This window comes from Vombatus ursinus, unplaced genomic scaffold (assembly GCF_900497805.2).
Source record: "Vombatus ursinus unplaced genomic scaffold, bare-nosed wombat genome assembly UNPS02014863.1, whole genome shotgun sequence".
NCBI lineage: Eukaryota > Metazoa > Chordata > Mammalia > Diprotodontia > Vombatidae > Vombatus > Vombatus ursinus.
The window spans coordinates 32817353-32832027 of NW_020954641.1; the positions used below are offsets into that span (position 1 = coordinate 32817353).

Below are 14675 nucleotides of genomic sequence, written 5' to 3' on the forward strand. Positions count from 1 at the left end.
TCTGCTGAGAAGTCTATATCTACACACAATCCTCTCCCCCTGCCCCTACTCCACTAACTTCTGCCTTTTAAAAAATCTCTTCTTTGTTCCCTTCTCCCATTACCCAACTAGAACTATTTGGTTCCTTGATTGTCAGCTTTTCTATCTTCCTCCACGCAGCGAAATCATCCAGTAGTAATGTTTGCTAATGTCTTAAAGCATTTTGAAGTCCTTTAAAATTTAGCACCAAAAGGACACCCAGGCCTCCATTAATTATTTCTATGAAGAGTTGTAGTATAATAGAGAGAATAGTGAAATTGGAGTCAGAAGACCAAGGCTTAAAGTCTGACACTTCTAAGGATGACATGTATCTCATTCTTTTCCCAGAGGTTTATAATTTCTTCCCATGGGGTAGCTAGGAGGTGCAGTGGATAGAATGCTGGCCAGACCTGAAGTCAGGAAGACTCTCTTCCTGAGTTCAAATCTGGCCTCAAACATTACTAGCTGTGTGACTCTGGGCAAGTCACTTAACCCTATTTGCTTCAGTTCCTCATCTGTAAAATGAGCTGAAGAAGCAAATGGCAAACCACTCCAGTATCTCTGCCAAGAAAACCTCAAATAGGGTCATAAAGAGTTGGACGTGACAGAAAAATGACTCAACAACAAAGGGTCTCTATATTTTGAAAGCTTTTTATTCCATGTAGTTTGGAGATTATGAGTATTCTGTATGATAACATCTATTAAAAGATCCTTAAATTTTAATATTATTCAGTCAATAAGCCTTTATTAAGTACCTATTATATGCAAGGCACTGTGCTGAGTGGTAGGAATATGAAGAAAGGCAAAAGACAGTCCTGGCCCTGGAGGAGCTCACAATTTAATGGGAGAGACAACAAGCAAAGATGGTTGAACAAGCTATATCCAAGATAAATAGGAAGTAATTAACAGAGGGAAGGCACTGAAATGAAAAGATATTGGGAAAGGCTTCCTATAAAAACTGGAATTTTCGGGGCTGCTAGGTGGCACAGTGGATAGAGCACTGGCCCTGAAGTCAGGAGTACCCGAGTTCAAATCCAGCCTCAGACCAAACACTTGACACTTACTAGCTGTGTGACCCTGGGCAAGTCACTTATCCCAATTGCCTAAAAAAAGAAAAAAAAACAAAAAAACAAAACTGGAATTTTCCTTGGGATTGGAAGGAAGTCAGGGAAGCCAGGAAGCAGAGATGAGAAGGTAAGATAAAAGAACAAGGAGTTCAGCAAACAGAAACTCTTTACCAAGACTTGATATCCCAAGTCACAATTTGTGATCTTTCTCAGCAAAATTGCCTTTTTTGGGGGGCCTCATAGCTAACCCAAGTCATGGCTCCCCTATAGCAGGGCTTCCTGCTTTCATGATGGCTTAGGTTAAATAGCAAAGAATAATCAATCCTGTGATAGTGGGTTTTTTTGAAGCCTCAAAGAATGGTAGCCATTATCGCCAGCTGGCATTCTGTGCTGTGACAAACTCAGTGTTTCTTAGGGGGGCACTTCAGAATTAGTAAATACTTTACCCTAGTGGCTGAGAGATAGTCACCCTGCAGATTAGTGGGCACGCGGCCGTGTGCCTAGCTGAGCTCCTCAGGATTGGGAAAAGCCTTCGGTATTACTGGGAAGAGAGCGTGTTCCAGGGCTGCGGTCTTGAGGGCTCCCAGAACTATACTGTGTTCATTTCCTCCATTAGGTTCAACACAACCCTCACTCTGTCTCGGCTGAAAGATTCAGAAGCTGGGTACTACACCTTCCATGCTGAGAACTCGAACGCTAATGCTTCTCTCAGCTTTGAGGTCATCCTATACCGTGAGTGCCTCCAGGAAATGAAGTGAAAGCTTGCAGGGGTCAGAGTGGGGTTGGAACTAGAGCTGGGAATCAGGAGACCCCCATTCCCATACTGTGAAGCCTCCCTTAACTGCCTGGGGATGGGAAGTTTCAAATGGGCTCAGGACAGCAGGAGGGACTGACTAGATACGGAGATACTTCTGCATGTGTACCTGCCCCCGAAGGACTGAAAACCAGACCCTACCTGACTGAGGTGATGAGAAAATAAAAGAGGTGCAGGCCCAAGGATTGGTTTCTTCTCACAAAGGACCAAAAGGGAAAGGCCTCAAGCCCCTTCCCGGGTGATGGTCCGGCCATTTTAACTACTTGTCCTCACCTTTAGTGCCCTCCCCCATTTACCCTACCCAGACAGGAAGGATTTTATAAGTTCCTCGCATTACGTAATACCCACTTAGCTCAAGTAACTGATGAAGGGCAGAGGTGCTGAAAGGAGTAGTCCAGAGCATCACTGCAAAGATTTGAGGACTCTGTGAAGGAATGGGGTAGAGAGTGGGTGATAGGGTCTCAGTGAAGAGATGGGGCTCAGTGAAGGGATAAGATATTTTTGAGAAATGGGGGTTCAAAGAAGAGGATGGAGGCTCAGTGAGAGGATGGGGGAATTCAGTGAGGGGATTATCACTTAGTGAAGAGTCTAAGAATTTGGTTCAGGGTATAGGGGCTAAGGGAAGAGGATGAAGATTATTAAGATTAATATTATTAAGATTATTAAGAAAATGGAGGAGCATTAAGAGGATGGGAGCTCAGTGAGGGAAATGGAATTCAGTGAAGGGGATGAGTGAAGGAGAGAGAGTTTAGTGAGGGACTGGAGGGCTGAGTAAGGAATGGACAGGATAAATGTGAGGATTTAACCCATGTCTGGGCAGTCTCCCTTCTCACATAGTCAGAGCAGATGTATTTCCTGGTAATGGTACAAGGCAGGAGAGTCTTAGGCATACAAAGTCCCTCACTGTATTTTATTCTGTCTTACTACATTTTCCCTACTCAGACCCTCCAGAAGTACAAGTCCAGCAGGCATACCTCAATGTCTCTAATGTCCTTCGCTGCATTGCTCTTGGGTATCCAGCCCCTGAGATTACATGGTACCGCTGCTCAGGCAATAAAGATAGGTATGTCATTCCCTTACTGACTCTGATCATGGCACTGGAAGTCCAAGACCAAAAGTGCTTTCATTTCCCTAAACTCCTGTTTTCCTGGCCAGGTTTAGATGGTCCTAAGATGGTGGTATTCCATTGGTGTAGCTCTTAGAGTTCCTTGAACACACTGCTTCTCATCCCAGAGGCTCAGAGAAGCCCTCATTCCTCTCACTGAGGTGTCCTCCCTTTGACTCACATCCCCTTTCTTCCACCTTCCCAGCTGCAACCAGGACAGAGTATTGCTATGGCATGATGCCAATACTTCAGTCCTGAGTCAGGAACCCTTTCACAAAGTGACGGTTGAGAGCATCTTCCATATCCAAACTCTGATGGAAAACACCACCTACATGTGTATGGCCAGCAACAAGGTTGGGGACAACTCATTTATCTTCTGGCCCATCCGGAGAGGTGAGAATACTGCTCCTTTTCCTTCGAGGGGATGGTGAACATCCCTATGATCCTCCCCAAGGACCCCTTGACCTTTCCCAGATGTGGCTTTTCCCACTATCCTTCCATTTAAGGTCTAAGAGTCATCTGACTCTTATAGACAACTTATCTGACAACTAATAGAGTAGCCGGTACCTTCTAGGAGTAAGGCAATATTTTCAGAGGCGAAAGCACAAGGTCCCTGTTCTTATAGGCTCAGGATAGCTGAAAAGACAAGACCTACACATGCAACAAAGAACAATTAATTTAATAATCCAGCAAACATTTGTTAAATCCCTTCTGGGATCAAGACACAGTGCTAGATGCTACAGATAAAAAAGATAAAAGTGAAAAAAGTTCCTGCCCTCTAGGTACTTACATTCTACTGAAGATGCAACTTGTTCATAGATACATAAATACAAAATCATGCAAAGGAATTTCAAGGGTAAAGAACATGAATTCATTCAATATTGATTCTTTGTGTAGGGCCCTAAAGTTGGCATCATGGTGGATACAAAAATGAATGAGTTCTAGTCTGAACCCTCAAGAGCTCATAGTCTAGCAGTGATGAGTGGCATGTGGAAGTGCCATGATACGAGTGACACAAGCTAAGGATCAAAGGGGAGCAGGTCAATTCTGACTGAGACCAAGCCCTTGGGGAGGCATCCCATATTGCAGAATGCCCATGGTAAGCTGCTGCTGTTGTTTGTCCTTCATTCTCTCGAAGAGGACCATGACATCAGGAAGGTGATCCCATGACATGCAAGTGAATTGGATTTAAGTGAGGGAGGGCTGTGCAATGTCACTAGCCTCACTTTCTCCTATGGAGTCATCTGGGTCCAGTGGCAAGATATAGATCAGGATGACTGGAAATGGCCCTGGATGCAATAGGAGACATTGGTCTTTTCAAACTAAAGTCTTTAACAGGTCTCAGTTTGACTGAGGCAAAGCCTATCCAGCTGTAGGGACAGTGAAGGAAGAGGTCTGGCTACAAGGGAGATGGTAGCCTGTACTCCTAGTGATGGATTTGGGGAATGAGAAAATTGGCCACTTTTGAATTTTCTTCTTTGCTTCTCAGGGCTCTAAGCACTATTTCTTGTTCTCTGAACAGCTATGTGATCCCCAAGAATTTGGCTTGGCTCCGTCAGGGTTCCAAGCTCTTGGGCTCAGCCTAGACTGCCCTGGCCTCTTCCAGGCACTGTTTGTCTAACTCTGGTTCTATGGATCAGTGCCTCAGCCTGGTATCCTTCTTTTAGCCTTGAGGCTCTGGGAAGGGAAGAGGAATGGCGTATTCAAGCCTTGTCCTGAAATCTCTTTGGATCCCCTATTGTTTTGCAACTCTACATTATTGCCCTGTACTCTTAAGTGCTCCAGAACTCTCTTCTATACTGATGCTGCCCTGCTCTGTCCATGCAGCCGTTCCTTCCTCCTATCAACCTACTCAAGTCAGAAAGAGGTATTAAAAATTCTTCATTAGCTCTAGGGAGGAACTAAACATATGCCCGGGGAAAAAATTTCCAGGGAGTCACAGAAACAACCCTTGGGCTCAGTCCCCATGTGGAGATTCCTATGATAGTGAATGATGTGAATGAAGTCTGACTTTCTCCTGTGTAGGGGCGTGGGATGGGATAGAATGGAGTGTTGAGGAAGAGGCATTAGAATTTGCACTGAGAAAGAAGAGGGGTGATGAAAATGGGAAAGGCAGCTTGGCATATTGGATCAACCTCTGAGTTTGGCATCAACCAGAAGGGCTTTGAATTCTGTCTCTAACATTGACTAGCAAAGACAGTAAGAAATGACACCTGTCTGAGCCTCAGTGTTCTCATTCTTAAAATGGTGATATGACCTGTGTGTAGTACATAATTCACAATGTTCAATGGACCATAAATTTTAAAAGTGGGAGGGAATTCAGAGCCCATTAAGCTCAACCTTTTCATGCTCCTCTGGTGCTAAACCCAGTGCCATTTCATTGTGTTAGTATGTAAAGCACTCTGTAAGCTTTGAAAGACTATTTAATTATCAGGACTTTTTTTTAATTTGCCAGATCCTTCTGTCTTTACATTTCTCATAGCATTCTGCCTGGACTAATATTTTGTGCCTGCCACAGTCTCCCTTAGATCATAGTAATTTGTGTTAATATCTTTTTCCCTAACAGACTAAGAGCAGGGTCTCTGCCATATCCATTTTTGCATCATAGTTACATCTATCACTGTCTAGCATAGCACCTGGTACATATTGATTGATTAAAGTTGGGTGGCTTATCTGGTTTGAATGAAATAGAACTCAGGCAGGCAACAATCGTGGGCTGCCTCTCACATCAGCTAGTCACAGTGACAGTGAAGGCAAGTTCAGAGTAATCCCAGGATTCTCACTTTCCCTTGCCCCAAATGACCAATCAATTAGCAAATATCAATGATTCTTCCTCATAGCATTTCCCAGATCCTTTTTGCTTCTCTTTAGTCATGTGACCACCACCTTAGTTCAGACCTTCATCATCCTTCCCCTGGCCTACTGCAATAGCTTCCTAACTGACCTCCCTAGCTCAAGTCTTCCCCTTTCAATCTCTCCTTCCCTCGGTGTCCAAAAATAATATCCATAGAGCACAACCTCTGCCTGTGTTACTCTGGGAGCTCAGGTTGGAAGGAAGGTTGGGTACAGATTATGAAGAGCTTCTAATGCTAGGCAAAGAAGTTTGGACGTTATCTCCATAGTAGGGATCCTTTGAAGGTTTTTGAGCAGGAGGATATGGTTGGAAGATCTTTGGCATAAAGGTTTTTGACACTAGGTTTCACCACTAGATCTTCATTAAAACCTTCTCCCTGGCTCCCTTTCACCCACATCATCCTTGGATAAAGGCTACCTGTTGTGCTGGGGACGACCTGAGTGTAAATGTTTTCATTTTTTTTCTTCCTGTCATCTCCAGAACTTGTCGTCCGACCTGGTGAAGACGGTCTCTTTATCCCTGTCGTCACAGCCTGCGTTGCCACCATGGCTCTACTTTCCCTTCTACTCCTCCTGCTCCTGTACAAGTACAAACAGGTTAGTCCTGGATGTGGGATGGAGGAAGGGCAGAGTGGATTTCAGTAGGAAAATGGGGAAGGGTGTTGGCTAATAGAGGAATTCTACCTACTGCCTCCCACCCCAGCTGGGGCAGCCCTGAGTACATAGGCGAGTGGACCAACCAAAATTCCCTCTCTGTCTTCCTCCTTTCTTCATTCCTCATCTCCCTAAGAAGAAAATAAGACAATTCCTTAAGACTCAGTCATTCCCCTCCCTGCCCGCCCCTGCCAACTCTTTCCAGTCAGTCTTTAGGGCCTTGAATACCAACCAACCTTAGAAGTTTACATGTTATCCTATAGGGCTTGGAGAGTCCTAAAGGTTTCTGAGGAAGGGAATGAATGGTTTGATTCAGGGACTTCTCCTCTTATCTTGTGACCTGCCCTGTGTCAATTGCTTACTCCTTAGTGCAAAGAAAGGAGGTTGTTGGTTAGGAAAAAACTTCAGATTTCTGGCTACTTTATTTGTTTCTACCTGATGGGCTTATCTAGGGGGAGGGCAGGCCTTTGGAAACTTGGCCCATACTCACCCAAACTGATCTGTACCAGAAAGTACATTCAATTATTTTATTCTCTTTCATTCCCTCATTGATTTATTTAACATCACTCTTTAGTCAGGGCTCCCGGTGATATGAGAGGCACCAATGGGGGAGCTGGACACCTGAGACCTCGTCCTGACAGGTTCTACACTAACTCACTCTGTGCCCTTGGGCACTAATACTAACTCCCATTTCCACAAGGCTTCACAAACCATAGAGCACTTTTCTCACAACAATCCTGTGAGGTAGGTGGTTATCGTTACTATTACCCCATTTTACAGATAAGGGAACTGAGACTCAGAGAAGTGATTATGTTCACATAGCCAACAACTGCTAGAGTCAGGATTCAAACCTCCACCTAATACTTTTATCACTATCCCTTCCTGTCTTCCCAGTCAGTTTGCCTTTCTGGGCCTCAGTTTCCTCATCTGTGAAACAAGGAGGTTGAACTAAATGGTCTCTAAAGTCCCTTCTAGTTCTAACATCTTATAAGTCTGCAACGTAATTGCCATATAAAATCATTTTCCTGTAGAACAAGCAATCAGTGTATTCTTTTTTTAATAGCATTTTATTTTTTTCTGATTACATGTGAAGACATTTTTAACATTCATTTAAAGAAAATTTTGAGTTCCAAATTTTCTCCCTCCTTCCCTTACCATCCTTTCTCTAAGATAGTAAGCAATTTGACATAGGTTATGTATGTGTAATCATGTAAAACATATTTCCATATTTGTCATGTTGTGAAAGAATAAACAGGCCAAAAGAAAAGAACCACAAAAAAAATTAAGTGAAAATAATATCTTTGATTTACATTTAGACTCCATCAATTCTTTATCTGGATGTGAATAGTATTTTCCATAATGAGACCTTTGGGGTTTTCTTGGATCATTGTGTTGCTGAGAAAAGCTAAGTTGTTCATAGTTGATCATCGCACAATGTTGCTGTTATTGTGTACAATGTTCTCCTGGTTCTGCTCACTTCACTCAGCAACAGTCCATACAAGTCTTTCCATGTTTTTCTGAAATCCACCTGCTAATCATTTCTTATAGCACAGTAGTATTCCATTACGTTCATATACCACAACTAGTTCAGCCATTCCCCAATTGATGGGCATCCCCTCAATTTCCAATCAATGCATTCTTTTAAAAAAGCTTTTTTTAATAAAGTTGACACAACAGACTCCCACACAAACCACCTAAAAAAGTGTATTCCTTGAGAAAACAATTAGATTGTTGATTACTGACAGAAAAAAAGAGTGTACTGGAGCCAGATCAAACTGGATCATGAGAGCTGATTGTTAAATTTTAGTGTAAGCATTTACACCTAGGAAATCAACAAATGCTACAGATCAGGGCTTGATTTATTGTTATTGTTGTTTTACTCTCCAGACTTTAGTGTTTGAGAAAATATAAATAATGCAGATTAAACTTAAACAATTAAATATGTCCAGCATATATATTTTTATAGAAAGATGGTTGTTAAACATTTATCAGCTTACCTCTTGATTTTTTTTCTTTTTAACATTGAGAGCAAGTATGTACTAACATTTAATATTGTAATTGACCGTTTCATCTTCATTGTTTGTGGTCATTGTGTACATAGTTCTCCTGGTTCTGCTTTCTTTACTCTTCATCATGCCATGTGAGTCTCCCCATGCTTCTCTGACTTCTTCACAGTCACCATTCTTTGTGATCCAGTAGTATGCCATATAGCATGTTTATTCAGCTACTTCCTACTTCCTGGGTGCCTGTTAACTATCCCAAGTAATACTGCCACAGCCCTTTTTTGTACATATGGGTCTTCTCTTTGTGTCAAAAGCCTCCTTGGGGCATACTTCCCCAGTGGAATCTCTGAGTCAAAGGGATATAGAATTATAGAATTATAGATATTGGTCTCTCTATATATAGAATTATATATATATCTATAGATATATATAATTATAGATATCGGTCCCTATCTAGTCCAACATCCTTGGTCTACAATTGAGAAGACTGAAGCCCAGGGAGGTTAAGAAACATGCTCAAGAAGATATCCAGAAACTCCTGACTCCAGAAAGACCAGCTGGGTGGCTCAGTGGATAGAGTGCCAGGCCTTAGTCAGGAAGACTCATCTTGAGTTCAAATCTGGACTCAGAAACTAGCTGTGTGACCCTGGGCAAGTCATTTAATCTTGTTTGCCTCAGTGTCCTTATCTGTAAAATGAGCTGGAGAAGGAAATGGCAAACCACTCTAGTGTCTTTGCCAAGAAAATCCCAAATGGGGTCATGAAGAGTCAGACATGACTGAACAACAACGTCACAAAATATAATGTGAAAGGCTGCTTTGCTATGTCATCAGGTTCCATAAAGTCTCCCCAGTTCTCTTTGCACTAAGGATCCAGCTCTTTTTTGGGTAGCTTTTACAAAGGGATATTTACTCAGAAGATATAGCCAAGATCCAGAATTTTAAATCCTCCCTGCCCTCAACTGGGAGGAACACTTTCCCTTCCACATATACTCACTTACTCCCTGGGGAGAGTGAACTCAAAGTCTCTCTGTCTCTCTGTAAAGTCTCTCTCTCTGTCACTATTTCTGCCTCTGTCTCTATCTCTCTGTCTCTGTCTCTCTCTCACACACACATACACACACACACACACACACACACACACACACAAGACATACTCTTCTTCCTGTATAACCACAAGATCTTTGGGTAAAGTGGGCTCAAAACGAAAATACAAAGATATTGAAACACAGAGGTACATCACACGTATTAAGAGGGGTACCTCCTAGCCCCTGGAAGCGTTTTCTCCCTTTATGGGGTTCTCACAAATTTCACTCCTTCATGTGGCATAAACAGTAGATAATTTTCTCCCTTGCTTGCAGGACACAGCGTCTCAGCTGCCAGGACAGTTCACTGCTATGCCCGGTCAACCAGGCCACTTCTCAGAACTAGTTCCTCACTGAATTTAGCAGTTGTTGCTTCTGGGAAACTTTGCTGTAGACCCTAGTTGCTGAACCTCTCTGATGGTTCTTCCAATCTTTCAAAATTTACAAGGTCATAATCTGGTATGTCTCATCTCCAGATATTTATTCACCTTTTTGTGTTTCTCTTTACCCTTGGGTTTGTATTTCAAAGTTTCTATTCAGCTCTGGTCTTTTCAGCAAGAATGCTTGGAAACCTGTTTTATTAATGGTCCATTCCCCTCCCCTTTGGAGGATTATATTCCATTTTTCTGGACAAATTATTCTTGGTTGCATGTCTAATCCTTTGATTTTTGGAATATTGCATTGCATACTTTCCACTCCTTCATGATGGTAGCTTCTAAATCCTATGTGATCCTGCTGTGGTTCCTCAATACTTGAACTCTCTTTCTGGTGACTTGCAGTACTTTTTTTATACAAGATACCTTGCTTTCCCTTCTAGTTCTTTAATCTTGTGACTTTGTTTTAATATTTCTTGCTGTCTCATGGAGTCGTTAACTTCCATGTGGACCATTATAATTTTCGGGGAGTCTGTTACTTGAGTAAGGGGTTTTTTTTCCCTCTTGTGCCAAGTAGTTAATTCTTCCAAGTCTTTCCTCCAAGTCTCTTTCATTTCTTTTCTGGTTTTTTCTTCTACTGAACTTGTTTCATTTATAATGTCATTTAAAAACTCACATCATTTCATCTAGGAATTCCAATTAACCTGGTAGGCAAACTATGTTTTTCTTTGAGGCTCGACTTGCAGGAGTTTTGGAGGAATTTTGAAGTTATTCTCCTTTTTTAGGTTTGTATCTTGGGCACCTGTTATCATAATAAGCTCTTTATCTTTTTATTTGTTTACTCTTTACTCCAGTGATCTGCATTAGATTAGTTGGGAACTCTAGGGATTGAGTCCATTTTCTTGGCCCCTCTAGGAGACCCCACACTGTTAGTATAGGCCAAGGGGTGAGTCCATGAACAGCTCTGGGTTTCTGAGCTGCTAGCCTGCCTTAGAGCTCTGGACCCACAATGGATGGTGGGGAAATTCCAATAAACACTCCTTCAGGTTCCTTTTCTCAAGAAAATAGATGTGAAACAGGGGTTTGTGTGGGAAAAGTCATCAAGTAACTGTGCAAAAATCTTCACCATAATTCATGTCTTATTATTCCTCAGATAAGTCATACTAAGGAGAATCCTCTGAAAGGGAAAACTAGAAAAGCCTTCAGTCAGAGAGCTCAACTTCCTCTACATCAAAAAATTGAAACTTGAGAGAAACATAAGTATAACCCTAATTCCAAGTATAAGAAAGCCTTTGTCAAAAGGTTAAATATAGGGGCAGGTAGGTGGTGCAGTGGATAGAGCACCAGCCCTGGATTCAGGAGGACCTGAGTTCAAATCCGGCTTCAGACACATAACACTTACTAGCTGTGTGACTTTGGGCAAATCACTTAACCCCATTGCCCAACCAAAAAAAAAAGGCTAAATATAAATATAAGAATTACTAAATATAAGAATCCATACTTAAATACTTCAAGTAAATTTGTGATTTTATTGATTTAAGTACTCTTTCCAATATGGCAGATTGAAAATAGTAGCCTCATCCTGGGCCACTCCTGTTCATGTCTACCTGTAAACACTCCCAGGGAATCCAAGCAATACCTTTTTCTAGGTCTCTTGACACTACATGAGCATCAATTCAACACCCAGGCTGTTTATCTGTTATCTCACACTTCTGCTATGTGACCTGCCCACAGCCTCTTCCAGTCATAAATCTCTTTAATATCTTGTAGACCACTGTTGTATGCAATTTGTCCTGGGCAACATACTGTGTTTTATTACATCACTGCCTTTTGGATGACCTGCAATTATAATTCTTAGTCAGTGTGGAATTCTATGACTTGTACCTACTGTATGTAGTATTACCAGAATAATACTGGTGTTAAAAAGATGTATCTTTATATTCTGAAAAAGCTTGAGGTCACTGAAAATTACTGTGTAATTTTTCAGATGCAGTCCAACTCATTCTTTTTCTTCTATTCCATTCTGGTTCTTTGAATATCTGTGATGTTTGTCCCAGACATACATACTGATGGACCAGCTCCATGGGCTATCTATTCAAACTAATATTATGAGCTAAACAATTCTTAGGTCACTTAATTTTTCCTATGTAGATAGTTACGCTATTTTGAATGAATATGGATCTTATTATATGATTTTAGGGCTTGATACAATAAACATAGTATCATCCATAACCAGAAACATCTGGATGACTTCACCACCTATAAGCAATCCTTCTTCCATTTTTAATCTACACTGGGCATCCTTTATGAAAGTGGCAAAGACACTTAACAAGTCTATGTGTCCCTGGTTTGTGCCTTGCACAATCTTTAATATCTGTTGTATCTCTCAAAAGTATCTTCTATGACCTTTACATATGCATGGGTGATATCTTGTAACAAAGCTCTATTGATTCAAGTGCTTTGTTTTAGTCAACGGACAATAAGTAAGTGAACTCTTGGAGTCTGTATCTTAAGGTCAGTTGTGTGAATGCAAAGAAGTAGCCTACTCTTTGTCATTTGTGAAAGCCTTCCTACTGTTGTCAAGGATGCTCTCAATATTTGTATGAAATTGTGAGAACAATTGTAGAAATTTGTAGAAATGAGCAAAAGGGCACATAGGTCTGTAGTTAGTGACATAGGATACCAGGGGCAGTGTGATAAAGGGAAAAGCATGCTGAGCTTGGAGTTATAGGACCTTAATTCAAATCCTGACTCTACTATTCCCAACCTATGGGACCTCAACTCTCTGAGCCTCAGTTTCTTCATCTGTACAATAAAGGTGCTAAACTACTTCAGAGGTTGGCAATGAGTCAAATCCAGTTTGTAGCTGCTTGTGTATAGCTATGAGCTATAAGTTTTTACATCTTAAAAAAACATTCTTAATTAGCAAGCTGTACAAAAGCAGGTGAGCTGGATTTGGCTCTCAGGCTGCAGTTTCTCAATTCTAGGACTGGATGATCTCAGATATCCTTTTCAACTCTAAATCTGTGATCCCGTGATTCAGAGCTTAAACGGAGCTCAGGGGCCATCTAGTTCAATCCTCTCATGTTCCAGATGAACAAACTAAAATCCAGAGAAGTTAAGAGGTCACATAGTAAGGGTCAGAGGCAAGATATGAACCCAGGTCTTCTTGACTCCAAGACAAGCACATACCACCCTGCTATCTTGAACTCTCTGCAGTGTTTGACACTGTTGAAGATCCTTTCTTCCTGGATACTCTCTCCTCTCCTCTCTTAGTTTTTGTGATTGTTTCCTCTTTGTTCTCCTTCTGTCTGACCACTTCTTTTTTTATTGTTATTTTTTCCCTGATTGCATGTTAATGTCTGACCACTTCTTCTCAGTCTCCTTTGCTGCATCATTATACATATCATGCCATTTAACTATGCATGTCCTCCAAGGCTCTATCCTGGGACTTCTTTTTTTCCCCTATATTCTTTCTCTTTGTGATCTCATTAACTCCCATGGATTCAATTATCCTCTCTATAGACAATGCCCAGATCTATATATCCAGCCCTGATCTCTCTTTTGAACTTCAGTTCCACATCACTAATTGCTTAGTGGACATTTCAAACTGTTTTTCCCAGAGGCATCTCAAACTCAAAATGTCCAAAATAGAACTTAGTATCTTTCTCTTCACGGATCTTCACAGATCCTTTCAATTTTTCTTCTGTTTGTTTTCCTAATTACAATTTAATTTGCTGTCTATTGCTGGCCTCTGCTTTATGGGTCAATACTATTCATAATGCTCCTGTCTTGTTGTCAAAGATTAACCCTCCCCTCTTTTGAACTTCCCTATTATTATCAAGAGTGCCTCAGTCCTCCCAGTCACCCAGGTTCACAACCTTGGTGTCATCCTTGACTCCTCATTCTTACTCAACCCACATATCAAATCCATGGCCAAATATTAATATTTCTACTTTTGCAACATCTCTCCCATACATGCTAATTACACAGCCACCACATTAGTGTGGTTCCCTCATCACCTTTCTCTTGGACTATATTACAATGGCCTTCAGATTGATCTCCCTGCCTGTAGTCTCTTTCCATTCCAATCCATCCTGTGACCAAAGTGGGTTTCCTAAAGTGCAAATCTGAACATGTCAATAAACTCCGGTGGGCTCCCTATTACCACCAGGATTAAATGTAATTTAAAGTTCTCCACAACTTGGCACCATACTACCTTTCTAGCCTTCTTAACACATTACTCCCATTCTTTTTCGTTCCTCATACAACACATTCCTTCTCCCATCAATGTGTCTTTAAGTTGATTGATCCCCAAGCTTAGAATACTCTTTCTCATCACTTCTTCCTCCTTTTGGAATCTCTGGTTTCCTTCAAGACTCTACTCAAATTCTACCTTCTTCATAAGGCTTTTCCTGGTACAGAAGCAACTCATGCATTTCCCTACAAGGTTGCCTTGTATCTGCTTTATGTGTGTTTTGCTTATACCTATATATATGCATATGGACTCCCCTGGTAGAATGTAAACTCTTTGAGGACAAGGAACCATTTCTTTTTTGTCTGTGTATTTCTAGCATCTAGCAAAGAGATCAATAGGTGCTTAACAAATACTTATTCATGGATCGACTGATTTCTCTTCCTCATCATTTTTTCATTTGTTATCTTCTTTTTTTTAATGTATTTTGAATACCAGTCCTTCAACAA

General features: G+C 41.3%; 1 protein-coding gene across 1 annotated transcript in view; it reads left to right on the plus strand.

Annotated features, from left to right (window-relative positions):
* The window catches only part of CSF1R (colony stimulating factor 1 receptor), a 47777-nt gene that overhangs the window by 18529 nt on the left and 14573 nt on the right, over positions 1-14675 (plus strand). Inside the window, exons 7-10 of the mRNA XM_027841730.1 lie at positions 1702-1817; positions 2842-2962; positions 3210-3397; positions 6339-6454. Of these exons, the coding sequence (XP_027697531.1) occupies positions 1702-1817; positions 2842-2962; positions 3210-3397; positions 6339-6454 (541 nt within the window). The remainder of the gene's footprint in view (positions 1-1701; positions 1818-2841; positions 2963-3209; positions 3398-6338; positions 6455-14675) is intronic.